This window comes from Pocillopora verrucosa, chromosome 14, assembly GCF_036669915.1.
Source record: "Pocillopora verrucosa isolate sample1 chromosome 14, ASM3666991v2, whole genome shotgun sequence".
NCBI lineage: Eukaryota > Metazoa > Cnidaria > Anthozoa > Scleractinia > Pocilloporidae > Pocillopora > Pocillopora verrucosa.
The window spans coordinates 10,621,700-10,638,517 of record NC_089325.1 but is presented as its reverse complement, the minus strand read 5'-3'; the positions used below and the strand labels follow the sequence as shown (position 1 = coordinate 10,638,517).

The window sequence follows — 16,818 nt, the reverse complement described above, 5'->3', positions numbered from 1 at the left end:
TGATGTTTATGTTAACATGTATATTCTGTAAGATTTGAAATTAAGTAACATTTGTTCGAACAATATCGCTGACTGATTTGGTACAAGTGCACGTTAGTCATGCTGCGCTCAGCGCATGCTCAGGGATGAACGATGATTAAAATTTCATTTTCCTGTTACAACGGCTAACAATTATAGACATTTGTACAGACGGCGTAATTAAGCTTTGTACACGCTGTAAATTATTAACTAACATCTTCCAAGCGAAGGAATCCCGGTGAGTAATGTATGAAAATGGTTCTTTAATGATGTTTCAATCGACGAAGCTTACCCAGAGTGGTTTTAAAAGTCTGGACAAGATTTTCCCACCACAAATGGCTAAAAATAAGAAGAATTTTACAGGATTATTGATTACGCAGGTACAAATTCCTTTGCAATTCTGCACAATAGTTCGAGAAAAGCAGGTGTGATTATTATGGAAAATGTTATCTTCTGTACTGTTTTTTTAAGGAGACTTGAACGACACACTTTAAATGCCTTTCATCCAAGGAAATTATTATAGTTTTCAGCCGTGAAACTCAACTAAACAGGACTATTTGAATCAGAGCGGTTTCATTTTTTCTATTTGGAAAACAGCGTCATTATTTTCACAATAATGACGCTTTCAAATTTCTTGAAACAACTTTAGTAAATACGGGTTTGAAATCAACGCTCAGATTTAAAGTTGAGCCAAAGTTAACATGTTTTACTTGCCCATGGTAAACCATTATAAATTGCCCACTACACACGTAAACTGAAATTTTGTACTCTACACAAAATAATTACAAGGACATTAGGGAAGCCTTGTTTCGCCAGAATAGCAAACTGTAACGGCTTGAAACATCTGCTTGTATTGAGATCGCAAAACCGGAAGATCGAATAAAGATAGCTACAACATTCGAAGATTTTAAAAGCTAAATTGCCTGAATTCATTCTCTACGAATATAAATTTCTAGTCCAGAATATTCTTACAGACTCAAAAAACGAGGTAATTAAATTTAAGCTGCGACAAATTCTGCAGCGGTTTTGCAAATCAAATTTTAAATACGAGTTCCTATTTTTAACTTTGTCGTATAATATTTAGCAAGTTTCCTCTACAATTTATCGTTATGATATATGAAAATCACGTATAAGGTCTAATCATATAAATCTCTTGACCTATTTGTACTTTACTTTTCAAAAAAGTAGTGATTTTTTTTTAATGCCGTAAGAGGTCGAATATTCTGGTGCGATCGATCGGAAAAATATCTTGTCCAATTAATGGGGAAGATTAAGAAACAATTCCTTGCTAGTGATAAGTGCTTCAAAACGAGTATGGCTTTATTTATAAACAATGAACACCAATGATCTAATTCGTAAACATTAACAATAGACGAGGCGAGCTGAAATTCACAGTGCACCAGTGGTAGAGGATAATTTCACGTTTTATTGCTCCTAAAATTCGTGTCGAAAGCTTATTTTATTTTTCCGATGTTTAAGGATACTAAAACAACGGTGAAAGACCTACCGGTGGATTTTTTTGCTCAAAAATTTCCCTATGACGTTAGTTCCGCTGTTTTAGAAAGGCGACCTTAGTATCTTAAAATTTTTTGTTTTGAAAGGCTCGTTAAATTTCATTTTGTTAACGTCCAAAATATTCTAAGCTGTGATGTATAGTGATGTAAATTGTCATGCGTTTGTCCATAAAGCACTAAACTATGGTTTGAGAGATAACTGAAACCAAAACATCGCGAAAATCCGATTACACAATGTAAACTTGGTCTAAAAACACAAACAACGCGTTCCTCACAATGCATTTTCTCGAGAAAGGTTGTTTGGAAGCCACGAAGTGATATCGAGTCGTTTGAGGCTTTGGAAAAGCCACACTTGAGAACGAATGATTGAATTGCGGTCAAAGAGAATTTCCAATGGCGATTTTATATTTGCATAGATCTGCGTCATTGTATATTGAGACACTCCTTTTCAAAAAGAAGCTAAATGAAACTCAAGAATAAATACAGCGGGGTATACTGATTTCAGACAATTTTCTTTTATTCAAACGATGTAAACTGAGCACAACTTCCTCGCTGGTACTATAAAGAGCTAACAATGTTAACTCCAAATTTAATCTGTAGAACTAAATTTAAGTTCAATCTTTCGAGTTAGGACGGTTACGCCGGGACGAATCTATTACGTTCTGCATTTAAAGATAAAAGGTTTTTATATTTGTCTTATTTTGCTTAGTTTTGCACACGTGAATCACACGCGTGTTTACGTTTCTGAATTAGAAACGGACGTGAAATAATGCTGCGATTTTACTGGGTATGTTGTCACTGAGTCAGTTGTTACATACTTAATCCCAGATTCATGTTTGGGTTGGGAGTATTCTTCTCGTGGAAAACCTAAAATACGATAACCCTGATACATGTAAAAAGGTGTAGCCCAGATTTATTTTCCTTCGTTAGGGCTACAAGTTCTAAAACGACAGACAAATCAACCAGCATTAACAATGACTCTTCTTCAAACCTTCTGTGTTGCAAAAACAGCAATGACACAAGTCATTTCACATCGTAAAACCTCAAGGCCTTCTAAAGGGTTTCACCGCCCTCTAGCGGCTTAACTTCCACGCTCCCCGCCCTTACAAAGTTTACCCCTCAAAAGGTACGACGTGCCTCTCTTTGATGTTGTACGGGAGGGTTCCCCCCCATCTCCCATTCCCACGGGTATGGGGTCTCCCACCCAACCCGCCCTCATCCCTCCTCCATGAAGCGAGCTTGCTTAATACGTAACAATCTGGGTCCATAATTTTTCTAGGTGTTTATGTCTACTACTGGAATTGTTCCATAAAAATCCTTGAAGAGCAGATTTAACCAAAGTATTAGCTGAACAGACCGTCCACGCTCATGAAGCTGAGACGCTTTCTCTCCAATGTCAAAAGCACTAGCGGTCCTCAAGTTGTTTTTCTCGCTGGTGTCCATAAACTCAACCGAGCATCCATTGTCAGCTAATTCAAGTTCCACGGGCGCGGGAAAAAGCCCCTCTACTTTACCGACAACCACAATAATACCAAAGCCTATGATAGCGTATGTTGGGCAGACCTTTCGAAAGCCTATTCCTCAAGAGATAGAAGAAGCCTTGGAAAGTGACATTACAAACTTTCGCTTCACAATGAAGACATATCATTACGGAGACATTCCCGCCTCGTCATGGGTCCAGTTTAATGCAAGAAAACGCGAAGTCTACGGTTTTCCTTTACCAGGAAATGCTGGCAAATTCTTTTACAAAATGATCGTTGACTATAAGACAGGAGAGGCAGTTTTGAATGTTAATTTCGAGCTCCGTGTAGAAGCTAACAAATTTAGCCACAGCCACGAACTGATTTTATCTACAGGAATAAATTTTCATCAGTTTATGACAAAGGCGGCTATGAGAATTAACTTTGCCACCAAGTTAGCAAGTTACTCTTTCAATGAAAAACCCAAAATAATTTACTTGAAGTCGTTCGATAGGGCGTCTAGGAATCTAACCGTTGTATTCAGTAACATTCCTTATTCTCCTTGTAATGAAGACACGTACAAAAAGCTGAAATCTAGTGTGATTGACGAAGAAACACAGGAGCTTAACGAGGAGTTTAAGAAAGCGCTGACTAATAGATTCCCAGTCAAGAGCGCCAAATTCAGATTTTTTGGAGCCTGTGATACGGACTTATTAGGACCCGACCCACCTTTTAAGTGGGGCTGGCTGAAACACTTTATAACAATCGCCATTCTCCTTGCTGTGGTCGGAGTTCCTGTTGGCATTTCATGTTTTGTGAATAGGCGCCTGAGAACTAAGCGTCCAGTTGTACAAGAGAGAAGAACACTCCGTACCCTTCGTCCAAGGAACGAGGACGGAATGACAGATTTAACATCGCACACTGTTCATTTTAACAATCGTTATCCTTCAATGCTGTCCGTCTCCAATAACTCCAAAGAAGATGGCGTCGGAGAGGACGAAAGAGGAGTCGGTGCCAAGGCAAATGTCCCAAACGGTAGCCCCTCGAGTCGACATTTGACGGTACCAAACTCGGCTGCAAATCGCCCCAGACAGGGTGCCAGTGCCGCAACCGACAACAGCAAAAACTCTGCCAATCAAAAAAACCCGTTTAAGTTTCCTTACAATAGGGATAAGGGATCGTTCAATGTTCGCGAAATGTGGGACGATGATGACGACACCGAACGTCCCCCCCTTAACATACCTACGTATTACACGTACAGAAACACCGAAGAGGCAGAACCGTCCATGCTAGATGCGGTACTGGATATGAACTTCTCTGACATCGCTGAAAACATTTCTACCAAGATAAAGGGTGTGAGGTCTATGTTAAACATCTCTCAAGCGGAGGCTGGCCAACAAGAGGAAACAAAGTCTACAACAGAGTCTTCAAATCCTGAACCAAGTTTATCGTCTAAATTGAAAGGGATTGGAAAGTCCATGCTTAATCTTTCTGCAGCGCCAAACGATATGACAGGCGGGGCGTCTTCAACTTTATCGGCCGCGCCTTCTCTTTCGAGCAAGCTGATGGATTTTGGAAAATCTATGTTGAATCTTTCTACTGGCGCGCAGGGTGAGGAAATGAAGGAAATGAAGGAAACACAAGATATACAATACGATGTAACCCACGAAGCTGCATACAACGAATCCGATTATGACGATGAGTCATACGTTTACAAGCCTCGGGAATACAGAGACACACGAAGTGAGCGAGGTTATTGCGATGATGCCCGACATAGCTACGACTCGGCGCGAAGCGAGAACTCTGAATTCCGTTATTCTCTTGGTCGTGAAAGTAACACTTCTGAGTACGAGCTTTCGCAGTACAGTACCCCAGCTCACCGTCAACGCGCATACTCCGGTAATCAACCAAAAGCTGTCGTTGACCATAACGACGGTTTTAGTTTCTTTCACAATGAACCACAAGGTAATAGAAAGTTTTCCATGGGGAGCGACTTTGATGAATACCCCGATTCATTGTTTGATGCACCCAGTGAGCTCAGTCAAGATGAAAAGTCAGAACACGAAAAGTCAATTTTTGACGCTGATTTTGACGAGGAAACACCGTGTCTCGCCAAACCTACAGCCCTTTGGAATCATGCCCTCGCAGGCAAAGATCGAAATGATCCCGAGATAGAAACCTACACTTTAAATGAAGTAAGGTATCAAGAATATGTCAATCCATGTGCACATCAGTACAGCAAAGGCCCCACCCGCGCGCAGCATAGGAGGTCGTCTCTCAGTGGGTTAGGGACTAATAGTTATTCTAGCCAATCAACACTCGATTTTTGGGACGACGACGAATTCAACGCGAAGACCAACTGGAATCACCAACGAGCCAAATCAAAGGACGACTTTTTCACTTCATTCGGAAAAAGCAAAGGCGGAATTCCAAACGGAACCAAGCCACAGAGCAAAGCAAAGCAAGGGAACTCGCTTCTATCCGATGTTGGGTCGCTGTTCTCTCGGAATACGAGAGACACCCGAGAGAAGCCACCCGTCGTGTTCACTCTCGGTGACGAGGAATATGAACAAGAGGAATACATCGAAACAGATAATTCTATGGTCGGTCTGATCAAAACCAGAGTTTCCAGCTTATTGGAGCCAGAAGGGAATGTATCGAAGTGGCTTTCAGGATTTAACAAAAGCGATAAATCGGACATTACGTAGAGCAATAAGGGTAAATTCTGCACGCTAGTTTTAAAGTTTCCGGTCCAAGCATCATCACTTGTAGTCGAGCGTGTATTTTAGTCCTTGAATTAAGTGGGATTTGAATGTCACATTAGAATAGTGTGACATAGAACTCGCTCGATGCAATAGAAGTGTCGTGTCTAAAATTTAGGGGAAGAGAACATATTAGTGTGCCTTTGACAGCCATTACGTCCGTTCTAAATTGTAAATTTTCGTGGTTTAAATGGCTTATAACGGTCGCAAGCAAATTTCTCTCCGAACACCATCGGTTATGCATTATTCGCTTTTATTACTAACTAAAGAAAGTCAGATTTAGAATTAGTCCAAGGACTGCGTGACCATGTGCAGCGTGACGTGTTATGTAACGCCATGCTAGCGAACAACGCCCGGCCAGTGTTACATTAAAAAACCCAAAAGCCTCATGCTTCAATGTTTGTTTTTCAATAAGCATAATAGCTTTCATGCAGTTCTAATCTTTCCGCTGACTCTACGGAAGTTAATTCAGCGACACTTTTGTTCTACGCGTAACATTAAGTCCACTCAGCACACCGCACTCAATTTAACCGCGAGACAATTTAATGAGACCCCGAAACTAAATTGCTATAATTGGAAAAGAAATTGCGGGATGAAGTTGCCACAATGCTTCTCCTTTCGAGCTGAAAAAAAAAACAATCAAACGAAACGAAAAGAGACTAGAGTGGAGAGCAAAGAAAAAATGTAAACCAAAATTTTTTAAGAAAAAACTTTTTTGATCGTTTGCTTTTTGAACAAAACAAGGACTTACTACGAATTTGATTCAGTTACGAAGACAAGATTGTAATGTAAAATAACTTCGAGGCACAGAATTGATAATAATTAATAATAGTTGATAATAATAGGGGGACACAAGTTACCGCCACAGGGACACCATTTTATTTCAAAACACGTTTGTATATAAGCTTGTAGTGGGATATAATGAACTCTAACAACAAGGACGATTTGTCCGCATAATGGTTTTGTACTAATGCTGCACTAACAGTTGAATTAAAGATTAAATTTGTCGAAACAAAGACCGAGTTATTGATTATTTACTGTCCCCGCGCCATTTCCTTGCTCACCATTCGCCGAGTTCAGTGAGGCAGTTGAATCACAAACCGTTTCTACGAAATCACGCAGCTCCTTTGTTCGCTACGTTGAAAGTAAATGTTGGCAACTAAGTGTTCAGAAATTAACTTTACTAAAATAAATGACGTTTTTCGGTCGATCGCCGTCGTTATTTTTACGGGAGTAGGATTCGAATCCTAACCGGTTCCATCATCGCGATGAGACGTCGGGCATGCGCGAGGAGATCAATCTTGGCCAGCTGCGCGCCAAATTTTAAAGGAAAATAAGCAAAAGAAAATTAAACGTTCACAGAAATCCCTAAAAGGAAACCAAGATAATGGAAAGGAAAACTTGAGACTTTCCGAACGCAACTGTTCATTCAAGTACAGGTATCGTGTTGATTTATCATTTTTATGAGATTCACCATAAACGTTTTACGCTTTTTAAATTCTGTGAATTACTGGCTTGTGTGGGCTGTTTGTAACTCGAATGTGAAAACTGCGTCTGCGTGAAAGTCGCAAAAATACAATTTGAGAAGGCCGTAAAAAGACCATCATAGCTTTCGATGAAGAAGATTAAAAAGGATTTAAAATGGCGTAGTTTCACAAGGTTCTTATTCCCGAGGTTCTTCAGTCTAAACTGCTTAATTTCTATGCAGGGCAGGCAAAACAAACTTAGCCGATGCAATAATGTCGACCTCTGGCTGAAGATCAACAAATATCACAACGTATCAGTGAAAAAGTTATCAATTTAATCTCTTAATGCGTTTTTAAAAATTAGTTAAACAGGCACAAGGATTATAACCTAATTGTAGACATACATACATTTTGATAAGCGGGTTAAAAACAAAACAGCATCCACACCGATGCAACTGTGAACGATATTTGTGAGATTCGAAATGTATAAGCTTCATAATTTCGTAACGATGTGGAATTCTTGAATCTTCTCTCTGCACCGCTCCTTCTTTATCTTCCTTTTGACGCATTTTTGTAAAGAGTATTTGTGGTAAGCCCTTTTTTAGAGGCTTAAATTGTTATATATAGTCGCTTAATTACTACGGAAATCCTCGACAATAAGGGTGTTGCTTCTTTTTCAGATACTAGAATTTCGTGAGGTAATGTTATTTTTGAAACAACCCTGGCTTATAAAGGATTTAAAAACTTATTTTCCTAATCATCAGAGAAGCCTGTTTTTCATTCTAGTTTTCGGTTGATGGGTATGCGCAGAATACTAAACTGGGTTAAAAAATTCCGCAAAGAAAACTTAGACCAAAATTCGCTGTCTTTTTCGCTTTAGAGTCGGCACAATAAGAGTTAAGAATATCAAGTTTGAGCGAGGAAGCTCGATTACCGAAAACATACATTGCTTACAACTCTTTAGACGATGGAAATCGTCGAGTTTCTACTACGTTAACACGAGTAATAAATTCAGTATTCAGTTTTGGTACTAAGTCTCGTCTCTTCATTTTTTGCAAGTCACGCGATAGTAACAAACGATCCTATGTGGTAAATTGTCCTCAAGGGGGCACATACGCCGGGGGTAACCGGTATCCCGAATACCCGGGTTTCCGGGGGCTGTTTCCGTTGGGTGTTCCCTGATTGCTCGACTGTATGAATGAAGTGAAAGTCGGGGCCTGATAAGATGAGGACTGGGGCGGCTCGCCGTTTTGGTGCTTTAGGGATGGGCTCCTCGGGTGAACTGGGGCAGCGAGGGGTGGTTTCTCGTTCGGCAACACCAGGGGCTGTTTAAGAAGTCTTTCCTTGACCTCGTACTCTTCCTGAAGTACAGCCGGTTTGCGCTTGTACACGTAGAGTTGTTGGTCTTCTAGAGAGAGCTTTCGTCTCTTACGCGACCGCAAAACAAGGAACAGACATATGCCCACCACAAGAAGCACCACGGCAAGAATCACCACTGGGATAATCACGTAGGTCTTCCACCGACCTGATTTTGTTGCCGGCAGCACGTCTACCACAGCTCCGCAGGGTTCGAGACCTTCAAAATTTCCTGATTCGACTGGGAACTCGGGCTCGAGAGCCTTTTTAAGATCAGGATTAACATCATCACCATCCTCAGAAAGGAATTTTGCTCTCTGAGGAAAATCACACTCGTCGTAGGGAACCTCTGATGAATCGAACTGGAATTTCATTACCACAGATCCAGCAGTGAATGATACGGTTCTGATGCTACTCGAGTTCACGTTAAAATAATTTGCAAGCTTTGTAACAAGCTTCATTTGGTTGTCAAAGTCTTTGGAGAATTCCTCGTAATCATAATCGACTTCTAGAGTAAACCGATGATTGTAGGAGACTGATGAATCGTCCACAACGTTTATCTGGAATGCATCAAAACCCATATTTCCATCTTTATCTCTCACGATCATCAAAAATTCGTGAATACCGACTGTTTCTTTGTCGATCGGAAAGGCATAAATTACCTGTTTTTCGGCATCAAATTTGATCCATGAGTAATTATTCCCGAGAGGCTTCCATTCATACGTGTTCAAGGCAAGAGTCAAGTTTGGAGTGAAAAAATCTTGATTATCATAAAACGTGTCCTGAGGGATATGGAACCGAAACACTTGGCCTCGATTAATATCAATGGTACCAATCTCGTTCACCACTTTAGTAGGAGGTCTTGTTGGTTGCTCTGTAGTCGATAATTTTATAGGGGTAGGGGGTCTTGTTGGTTGCTCTGTAGTTGTTAATTTCTTAGTGGTCGATAGAACAGTCGTGCTTGGCGTTGATGTCGTTGTTGCTTGTTTTGTTGTTGTTTGTTTTGTTATTGTTTGTTTTGTTGTTGTCGTTTGTTCTGTTTTCGTCGTTTGTTCTGTTGTTGTCGTTAGTTCAGTAGCTGTCGGTTTTTCTGTAGTGGTCGTTGTAGAGCTCGGCTGTTCGGTTGTCGTCGCTCGCTCGATTGTGGTCAGTTTTGTCGTGGCAGCTGGTTGTTCCGTAGTAGTCGACTCTCCGGTAGTAGTTGCCGTTTCTTTCGTCGACATTCGTGTTGTGGTGGTAAGTTCTGGGGCGGTAGTCGATTTCTCGGTGGGAGTCGGTTCTTCGGTGGTGGACGGTTTTTCCTTCGTGGTCGTACGCTCGGTTGTCGTGGATTCTGTGGAGGTGGTCGTTTCTTTGATGGTGGTCGATTTTACGGTCGTTTTCGGTGGTTTGGTAGTGGTTAATTCTGTGGTGGGAGTTCGTTTTTCGGTAGTCGTCGTCTCTTCGGGGGTGGTCGGTTCTACTGTCGTGATTGGTGGCTGGGTAGTAGTTGGCTCCCGAGTGGTCGTTGGTTTCTCGGTCGTGGTCCGTTTCTCTGTCGTTGTAGGTGGCTGTGTGGTGGTTGGCTGTTGTGTTGTCGTCGGTTGTTCGGTGGTTGTCGGAGCTACCGGAGTTGTAGTTGGGACTATAGTTGAAGTCGGAACAACAGAACTTGTCCTTGTAACAGTTATTGTGACACTGGCGACGACCGAAGTGGGAGGAACGGCGGTCAGAGTCGGAGTAGGGGTTGCTTGAATCGCTCGGACGTTTCTTTTCGTTGATCGTTTAACAACTTTAGGAGAACTGTCCTGTGCAACTTGCCCACGCGTTCTTTGACGAGGTTCTTTAGGGTAACCAATGGATATATGCCACTCAGACACAGGGAGACCAAGCACCGGACCGAAAGATCCAGTCTCCGCGCTTGATTTAAGGAAGGTTGCTATTCTTACTCCTATAGAAACAGGTCAAACAACAGTTGTGTCTTAATGGGTTCACTTACTTATGACATCAAGTGAAATCGAGGGTTTGTCCGTTAATTAGAATGGCTGTGAAAAATTGATCGGGCATGGAACAAAATCTCCCTTTGAAGTAAAAAAGAGTAGCTCCAGACTGGGAAACCATATCATTTCTTCTCCGCCATGAAAAAATTCCTGAACAAATTCACCACTAAATGCGTTTTAATATTCCAATGAATAACCTAAAAATTCGAAAGTCTTCTTCAAATGAGATAGAAATTCGACTCGAGCGGACAGACGCCTCCATCTTGAAACTATTCAATAACTAGAACGCACAAGTTGAACCAAATCGCATACGTTATCATTAAAAAAAATCATTACTGCAGTTAAAATGACTTTTTTCTTTAGCTCCTTTAAGTTAAAACGGATCATCAATGACGGATAAAACGGGAATGAGGCGTTGTAAACAGGTCGCTGAGAAAGATTCCAGCTTAGTAGCGTCCGTATATTTGAGGACAGTTTCGTGTCATGATATCAAACATTCTCTTGAATGGCAGAGAAGAAAATTACATAGTTTCTGTAGATTACCTCTTATTTAATTTCCCATTTGTCAAAGGGGTAACTGAAAGACATGCTCAGCTCGTTAATTTTTTTTCTTTTATAGTGTTGAGGATCATGGATAATCAACCGAAGGGCATTTACAAGCATTACACGAAGAAAAATCACCGTCATTTCTTAAACTCTGGAAACGGAAAGTTCCTGCTACTTTGAATGCTCAGAACAGTGCTCTTCAGCTTAGACTTTTTTCAGTACACGACTGTTAAAAACCCATCGGTGTACCGAGGAGGTTTAAGATTCACTTACTACCAAAACAAATGGGTTTTTAAGGTCATGACGCAGAATTGCATGACAGTTCATGCCAGATAACAACGCAAAAACTTACCAGCCATAGGAATATCAATACCGCATCCAATCTGCCAAGAGATAACCAGGCCCGGTTGCTTAGGGTCCCCAACATTTCCTGGGCCTGCTGTGACTGTAATCACATCCTTGAGCCCGAATGCTGTGTTGTGTCCTTTTCCCGCCAACATGTGCAGATTTCCAACATCCACGTCGACAAACTCGCCCACTTTGTTCATAATCTCTACCCTTGTTAACCCTGTGGTTTTCTCCAAGTGATAGTCAAGTATAATGGAGGCTGCTGCGACAGGTAGTCCCTTAGGGCACTTCGGTTTTGAATAAGAAAACTCCTTAGTATTGTTTGAGCGTGACGCGGGCTGTAACGCTCCGTCACGCAAGTCCTTGATCTCGATTTGTAGTGAATGTACAACAACTCCATCTTGCGATTGAAAATCGATCGAAATTCCGCCTCTGTCACGCCATGAGGGAACTCCAAGTAAAGACGACTTTCCTGCATTGAAAGACAGCCACTGTGGCAGTGTCTCTTGTCCTCTTTGGATTGCCTGACAAGCGAGGAGAGGTAAATCAAGATTTTCGTTCTTCTGAGACTGTTAGCAATAACGTTCTTTTAATGGAACAATAAATACGGATTATGTCCACTTTTGTTATCGACACTTCAGAATGAGCTGACTTGCCCAACATTAGGTACCTTGTCACAGAGGTCAAGTTTTTGTTTTTGGCGTCACGCAACAGTACCTTCGTTGCGTGACATTCGATTAACAACTGCCAGGGATACAATTTCTCATGTTAACCTTTGCCTCTGGTCTCAAACACTTAACCTTATAAAAGCTTTTTGTCAGCATATGTTTTCATTTTTTTTACACCCTTAAAAATCTTCCCAGCCTCAGCTATTCCCAAATTCATTGAAGCAGTCAAATTAAATTTATTTTTTAAATCGACTTAATTCCTAGTTATTATTGCATACAAATCAACTCGCCATGGTTCACTAACAAATTAAGGGATTAATGGAATATAAACGAAAACATTTCAAATGTTTTCTGATCTCACATTTGTTTCAGATAAATTTAGAACATCTTTACTGCAAATTCGAAGGTCAAAACTTACTCATTCTCTCGGTCAATCCTTAGGTAGACCCGACAGAAAGCAAAACACGGTCTTAAAAGGGCTAACAGACAAACAAAAGAAAGCTCAAACTGTTGAGGTTCGCAGTTTATTAAATTTTTTCCTAAATTTCTTTTATGTTTGGGCTGGATTCACGTGAAGTTTTGACCAAAACTTGTCTAATGAGAAACTCCCTGATTCATTGAAAACATATTTTGTTTTTATTTCCAAAAAATTGAAATTTAAAACATGCTGTGAAATAACCATCAAGTGAAGAAAGATCTAGCATAAGAACGAAATATTTTCATGAAAAAAGTTTTTCCGGCAAAGAGAGTTATTTGACAGGAACAAGTAGATCATTAGTTTATAATCGTTAATTCCTTGCATTCATTCAAGCACAATGGTGTTAATTTTTCGACCATTTTCGTGAGCAGCTTGACCATAAAACAATCAGATATATTTATATCAAACAAAAGGGAACCGCATGCAATAAAAAGAAGGCAAAACAAAGGTTGCGGCAAACATCATAAAAATTCGTCCATTCCATGATTTCCGATATTGGACTCAAAGGAAGTGTATTAAACTATTTACAAGTCTCTTAAGAAGTGTATTATACGCGTTACGCAATGTTTAACAATGTGAATCACGCTTTTCACTCGTGCGATAAGTTTCGATTCTTATGATCTCGATGAAATCACCCGACCATACCATGACCGCAAAAACATAATTTACGTAACAATAATTTCTAATAGCAAGTTCCAAAACGGTGAGCTATTATCAGGAGTGTTATCAGTTCGCTCAGAAATCACGCATTGTCGAAGTGCAAGAGAGAGAGATAATTGGAACCTCTATCTGAAAAATTAACCGTAATAACTCTGAAATCATTTGGAAAATTTTATCAATGTTTTACTTTACATCGATTTCCAGGTGGGGTCATTGAAGATCCTTTTAGGTTTTCACCGGAAGTGATATATTTTGTACTTCTGCCCAGCGCCAGACGCCACATGTAGGGCAGACAAACGCGAATTGTTCTTTAGAAATAAACAACAAAAAAAGTACAGAAACATGCTTGATTTTAAATCGTTGTGCACTAAACGACCCCAAATAAATTAAGCTTTAGAGGAGGTTTTCATTCTCAAGTTCGTTCACAGATGAATTGGCGATAAAACCTCTTGGTAGCAAATCAAATGAAATGCGGTTTGAAGAGAATTTCTGCGCTATGAATGGCATGCTCTCTGTGTTTCATCTGCTTGACACTTCAGCGGGTTTTGATTTCTTCATTCTACACCCTATTCCTTTGTTCCAACCTGGCAAATGACACCGTGAGCGTGCATGCGAAATAAGAATCTTCCAATTAATAGTTATAACAAAATTAAGATCACGTTCGTTTGTCTAATTAACTCTGAAACTCAAACAGCTCTAAAAATCGTGGATTACACTGACGAAGCCAAGGGCACCTTGCGCATAAATACTCGAGAATTTAAGTATCTTCTTGTTGTCGTATGCGGAGTGATAGAAAAATTGCAAACACATGTGGCTTCAAATAAACGTGCTTTCGCTTTCACCCAAATGAACATTAAGTGATCTTTGCGCGTATTGTATTATCGTTAGACCGCTCTACTTCGAATGTGCTTTGCTTTCACCCAAATGAACAATTAGTAATCTTGGTGCATTTTGTATTTTCATTTGACGCACTACGAATGCTACATAGATTTTAAGATTATTTTCAGAATTATTTAGAAAGATCATCAATTTTCATACTTGAGGCGACAGAGTTCTGACAGTTAGGCAAAATTTGCGTCTTTCAGCGAATTTACACCGCCTTAAGACGCCAGTAAGAAAAATCAGTGGCTATATTTTACAAAAGAGAAATGTTTGTGTAGAAACAAAGACAGTCGTACTTAAGTTAACACATTAAAACACAAAAGAAATGTCGCATATAGACATGGGTTTGTCAGCACCCCGCGTACAACTTAACACTCACCTTAGATATGGTTTCATGGCCACCCTCGTTTGGCAAATTATATACAAAAACTCTTCCTACAACAGCTGTCACGCTTTCGATTTTTTCAGGCAATTGGACGTTGCTTCGCTCGCTTGCGAGAGCCACGGAAATTAGCAGAAATCCAACAAGGAAAACCTTCATATTGTTTCAAGGTCTCTTTAGGGTACTACCTTTAGGACAGCACAAGGCCTCTGTGAATTAAGACGATATGGCGAGAAAAATAATGGTTAGCACCCTTAATTTAGCGATCAAAGGTTTAGCCAGCTCTCCTCTTAATCAAGGAAGCAATTTGATGCGAAAATATTATGATATATTCGCCCTTCCACTGCTGTCACTTACTGGAATAATAATCCTATATTTGTACCTTCTTGGCCTGTTCCTTTGATCGAGTCGCAGTATGCCTACAGGAATCTAAAGCATCACTAGGATGAACCTTCAAGAATAATATTTACACCCTGAGTAATCAGGGACGCCGCGATGAACTGCAAAGAAGAGTCTCTGAGCGACAAAATACCGACACAAATTCCGAAACGACAACTCAACCGCGAAGCATTCCGATCGAATTGGCCCAGAAGGAGTGAATTCACTCGCAATGAAAGATTGATTAAGTAGTGGAAAGTATTCTACCCAATCTTACCCAGATTCGCACTAACAGAAAGAATGCTTGCCTGCCGATCGCCCGTCCGGTCCTGAAGTCAACTTCGGCGTGAAATCTGCCAAAGTTTACAAACAATAGGAATCGAATTAATTCCTTGAATAGCCGTGTAGTGTTACGCGGGGCCAAGCTTTGAAATGCGCTAACTCGCTGTTATCAATTGCTCATTCACTGGCGGGTCCCTTACGCTTTCGTATGCTTCACGTCACTGGTTGACCTCTGATGACAGAAGTGTGAGATTGGCCAGTATCAAATTGCCTCTATCTAAAGAGAACTGATTGGACAAACGCTGTGCGATTTTTCCGTCACATGTGCTCAACAGTTCAGTATAAAGGTCATTTAAAGTTTGGAGGATTTTGTTCAAGATAAGCCTGACGAAGAATTCATTTCAAGGCTATGCTAATCCTCTGAAATCCCATGTTTTCTTTCATGCAGAGGGAAGTTGTAATGAAAAAAGACTGTTTTTACCGTACCATCGCGTACCACATGCCACTCACGCGATAAATTTGAAATTAGCTCTGCGCTTGACCGAATTTTAGAAACAGGAGGCTAACGGTAACATATTCCTACGTGTTAGCCAGTGAATAACGCCAGTTATGCAAAATATTTCTTTTCTTTGAGGACATGTTTATTAATTTGTATTCTTACAATTTTGTGGTCTTGATAAATAGACGGCCAAGCCAAACACAGCTTTTAAGTGTAAAAGAAAAAACAGCCCTTATCTCAGAATGTGCGTGTTGTGATTGTCTGCCAATTGTTAGAACCTTGTTTGTATTTGGGATTATATTCGCTTTTAAGAACTAAAAAAGTTAGGCCTCTTTCAAGTCTTGTCTTTAAGTAACAAGAGTGAAGTAATGAAAGGGATTGAGGCGAAATTATATCCTGGGGGAAAAGAATTATGCGCGACACAAAGATAAACAAAATCAACATAGGTCGGGCAAATATGTGTAAAGAAAGATAAACAGTTCTTGACAACAATGCATTCAGTAAGTCTTTGGAGTAAAATTGAATTGCTCTCAATTGCCAAATTAAATTTACTAGTGAGGGTGATGGGACATTAATCTGAAGATTGCCCTTTTTCGATTCTGTTCATTCTAAGGTAATTACATGTTGGCATTAACTTCGTTAGCAGATTGAAGTAGTCTCCTAAGCGAAAAAAAATGTGGATTAAGACCATATGAATTGTGTTCTGTGACTGTAAAGTTTTAGTAGCTGACAAAGGACTTATGAATTATCACTGGGTTGTAGACACACCTTCTGCTAGAGTACTTTAAATAACCCGTGTTGCTTTAAACAAACGTGTCATATCACAGTTATCGTTTCTCAACAGTTGGCACTGAAGTACATTATCTAACTTTTTATCTCGCAGTCTAAGGTCACCTTTAGCTTCGGCGATAAGGTTAATTGCTAGATTCCATTTTCGTGGCTCCGCCGAGGTTGCGCGCAATCAGACCAATCAGGTTTGGTCGTACCTCTTGATAGGGCGAGCAAACATCATAGGTTATCAATATTTATTTGAAAGATCCACGCGTCTTAAATTGCGTCAATAGCATACAGTTTTTTCTGTTAAAAACGTCTAAATCTAGCAAGTTTCGTTGAGTAGAAGGCACTCTCGATCCAAAATTT

General features: G+C 40.2%; 2 protein-coding genes across 5 annotated transcripts; one reads left to right on the top strand and one right to left on the bottom strand.

Moving 5' to 3' along the window:
- The first annotated feature begins 270 nt into the window (after window positions 1–270).
- On the top strand, window positions 271–6,682 carry LOC131773864 (uncharacterized). Its single transcript, XM_059089832.2, has 2 exons — window positions 271–398; window positions 2,812–6,682. Exon 2 carries the CDS (start codon window positions 2,926–2,928, stop codon window positions 5,698–5,700), a length of 2,775 nt encoding a protein of 924 aa, XP_058945815.2. The 5' UTR covers window positions 271–398; window positions 2,812–2,925; the 3' UTR covers window positions 5,701–6,682.
- An 852-nt stretch (window positions 6,683–7,534) lies between these two features.
- Window positions 7,535–15,351, bottom strand: LOC131773856 (dystroglycan 1). Of its 4 annotated transcripts, none has more exons than XM_059089822.2 (4): window positions 15,175–15,351; window positions 14,517–14,728; window positions 11,454–11,973; window positions 7,535–10,506 (listed from the first exon to the last, which is right to left on the bottom strand). In XM_059089822.2, exons 2-4 carry the CDS (start codon window positions 14,676–14,678, stop codon window positions 8,321–8,323), a joined length of 2,868 nt encoding a protein of 955 aa, XP_058945805.2. In that variant the 5' UTR covers window positions 14,679–14,728; window positions 15,175–15,351; the 3' UTR covers window positions 7,535–8,320. The 4 variants fall into 4 exon arrangements, with proteins under 4 accessions (XP_058945805.2, XP_066017392.1, XP_066017394.1 ...); XM_066161295.1 differs by having other exon boundaries at window positions 15,206–15,336; XM_066161297.1 differs by lacking the exon at window positions 15,175–15,351 and adding an exon at window positions 14,877–15,103.
- Window positions 15,352–16,818: the final 1,467 nt, after the last annotated feature.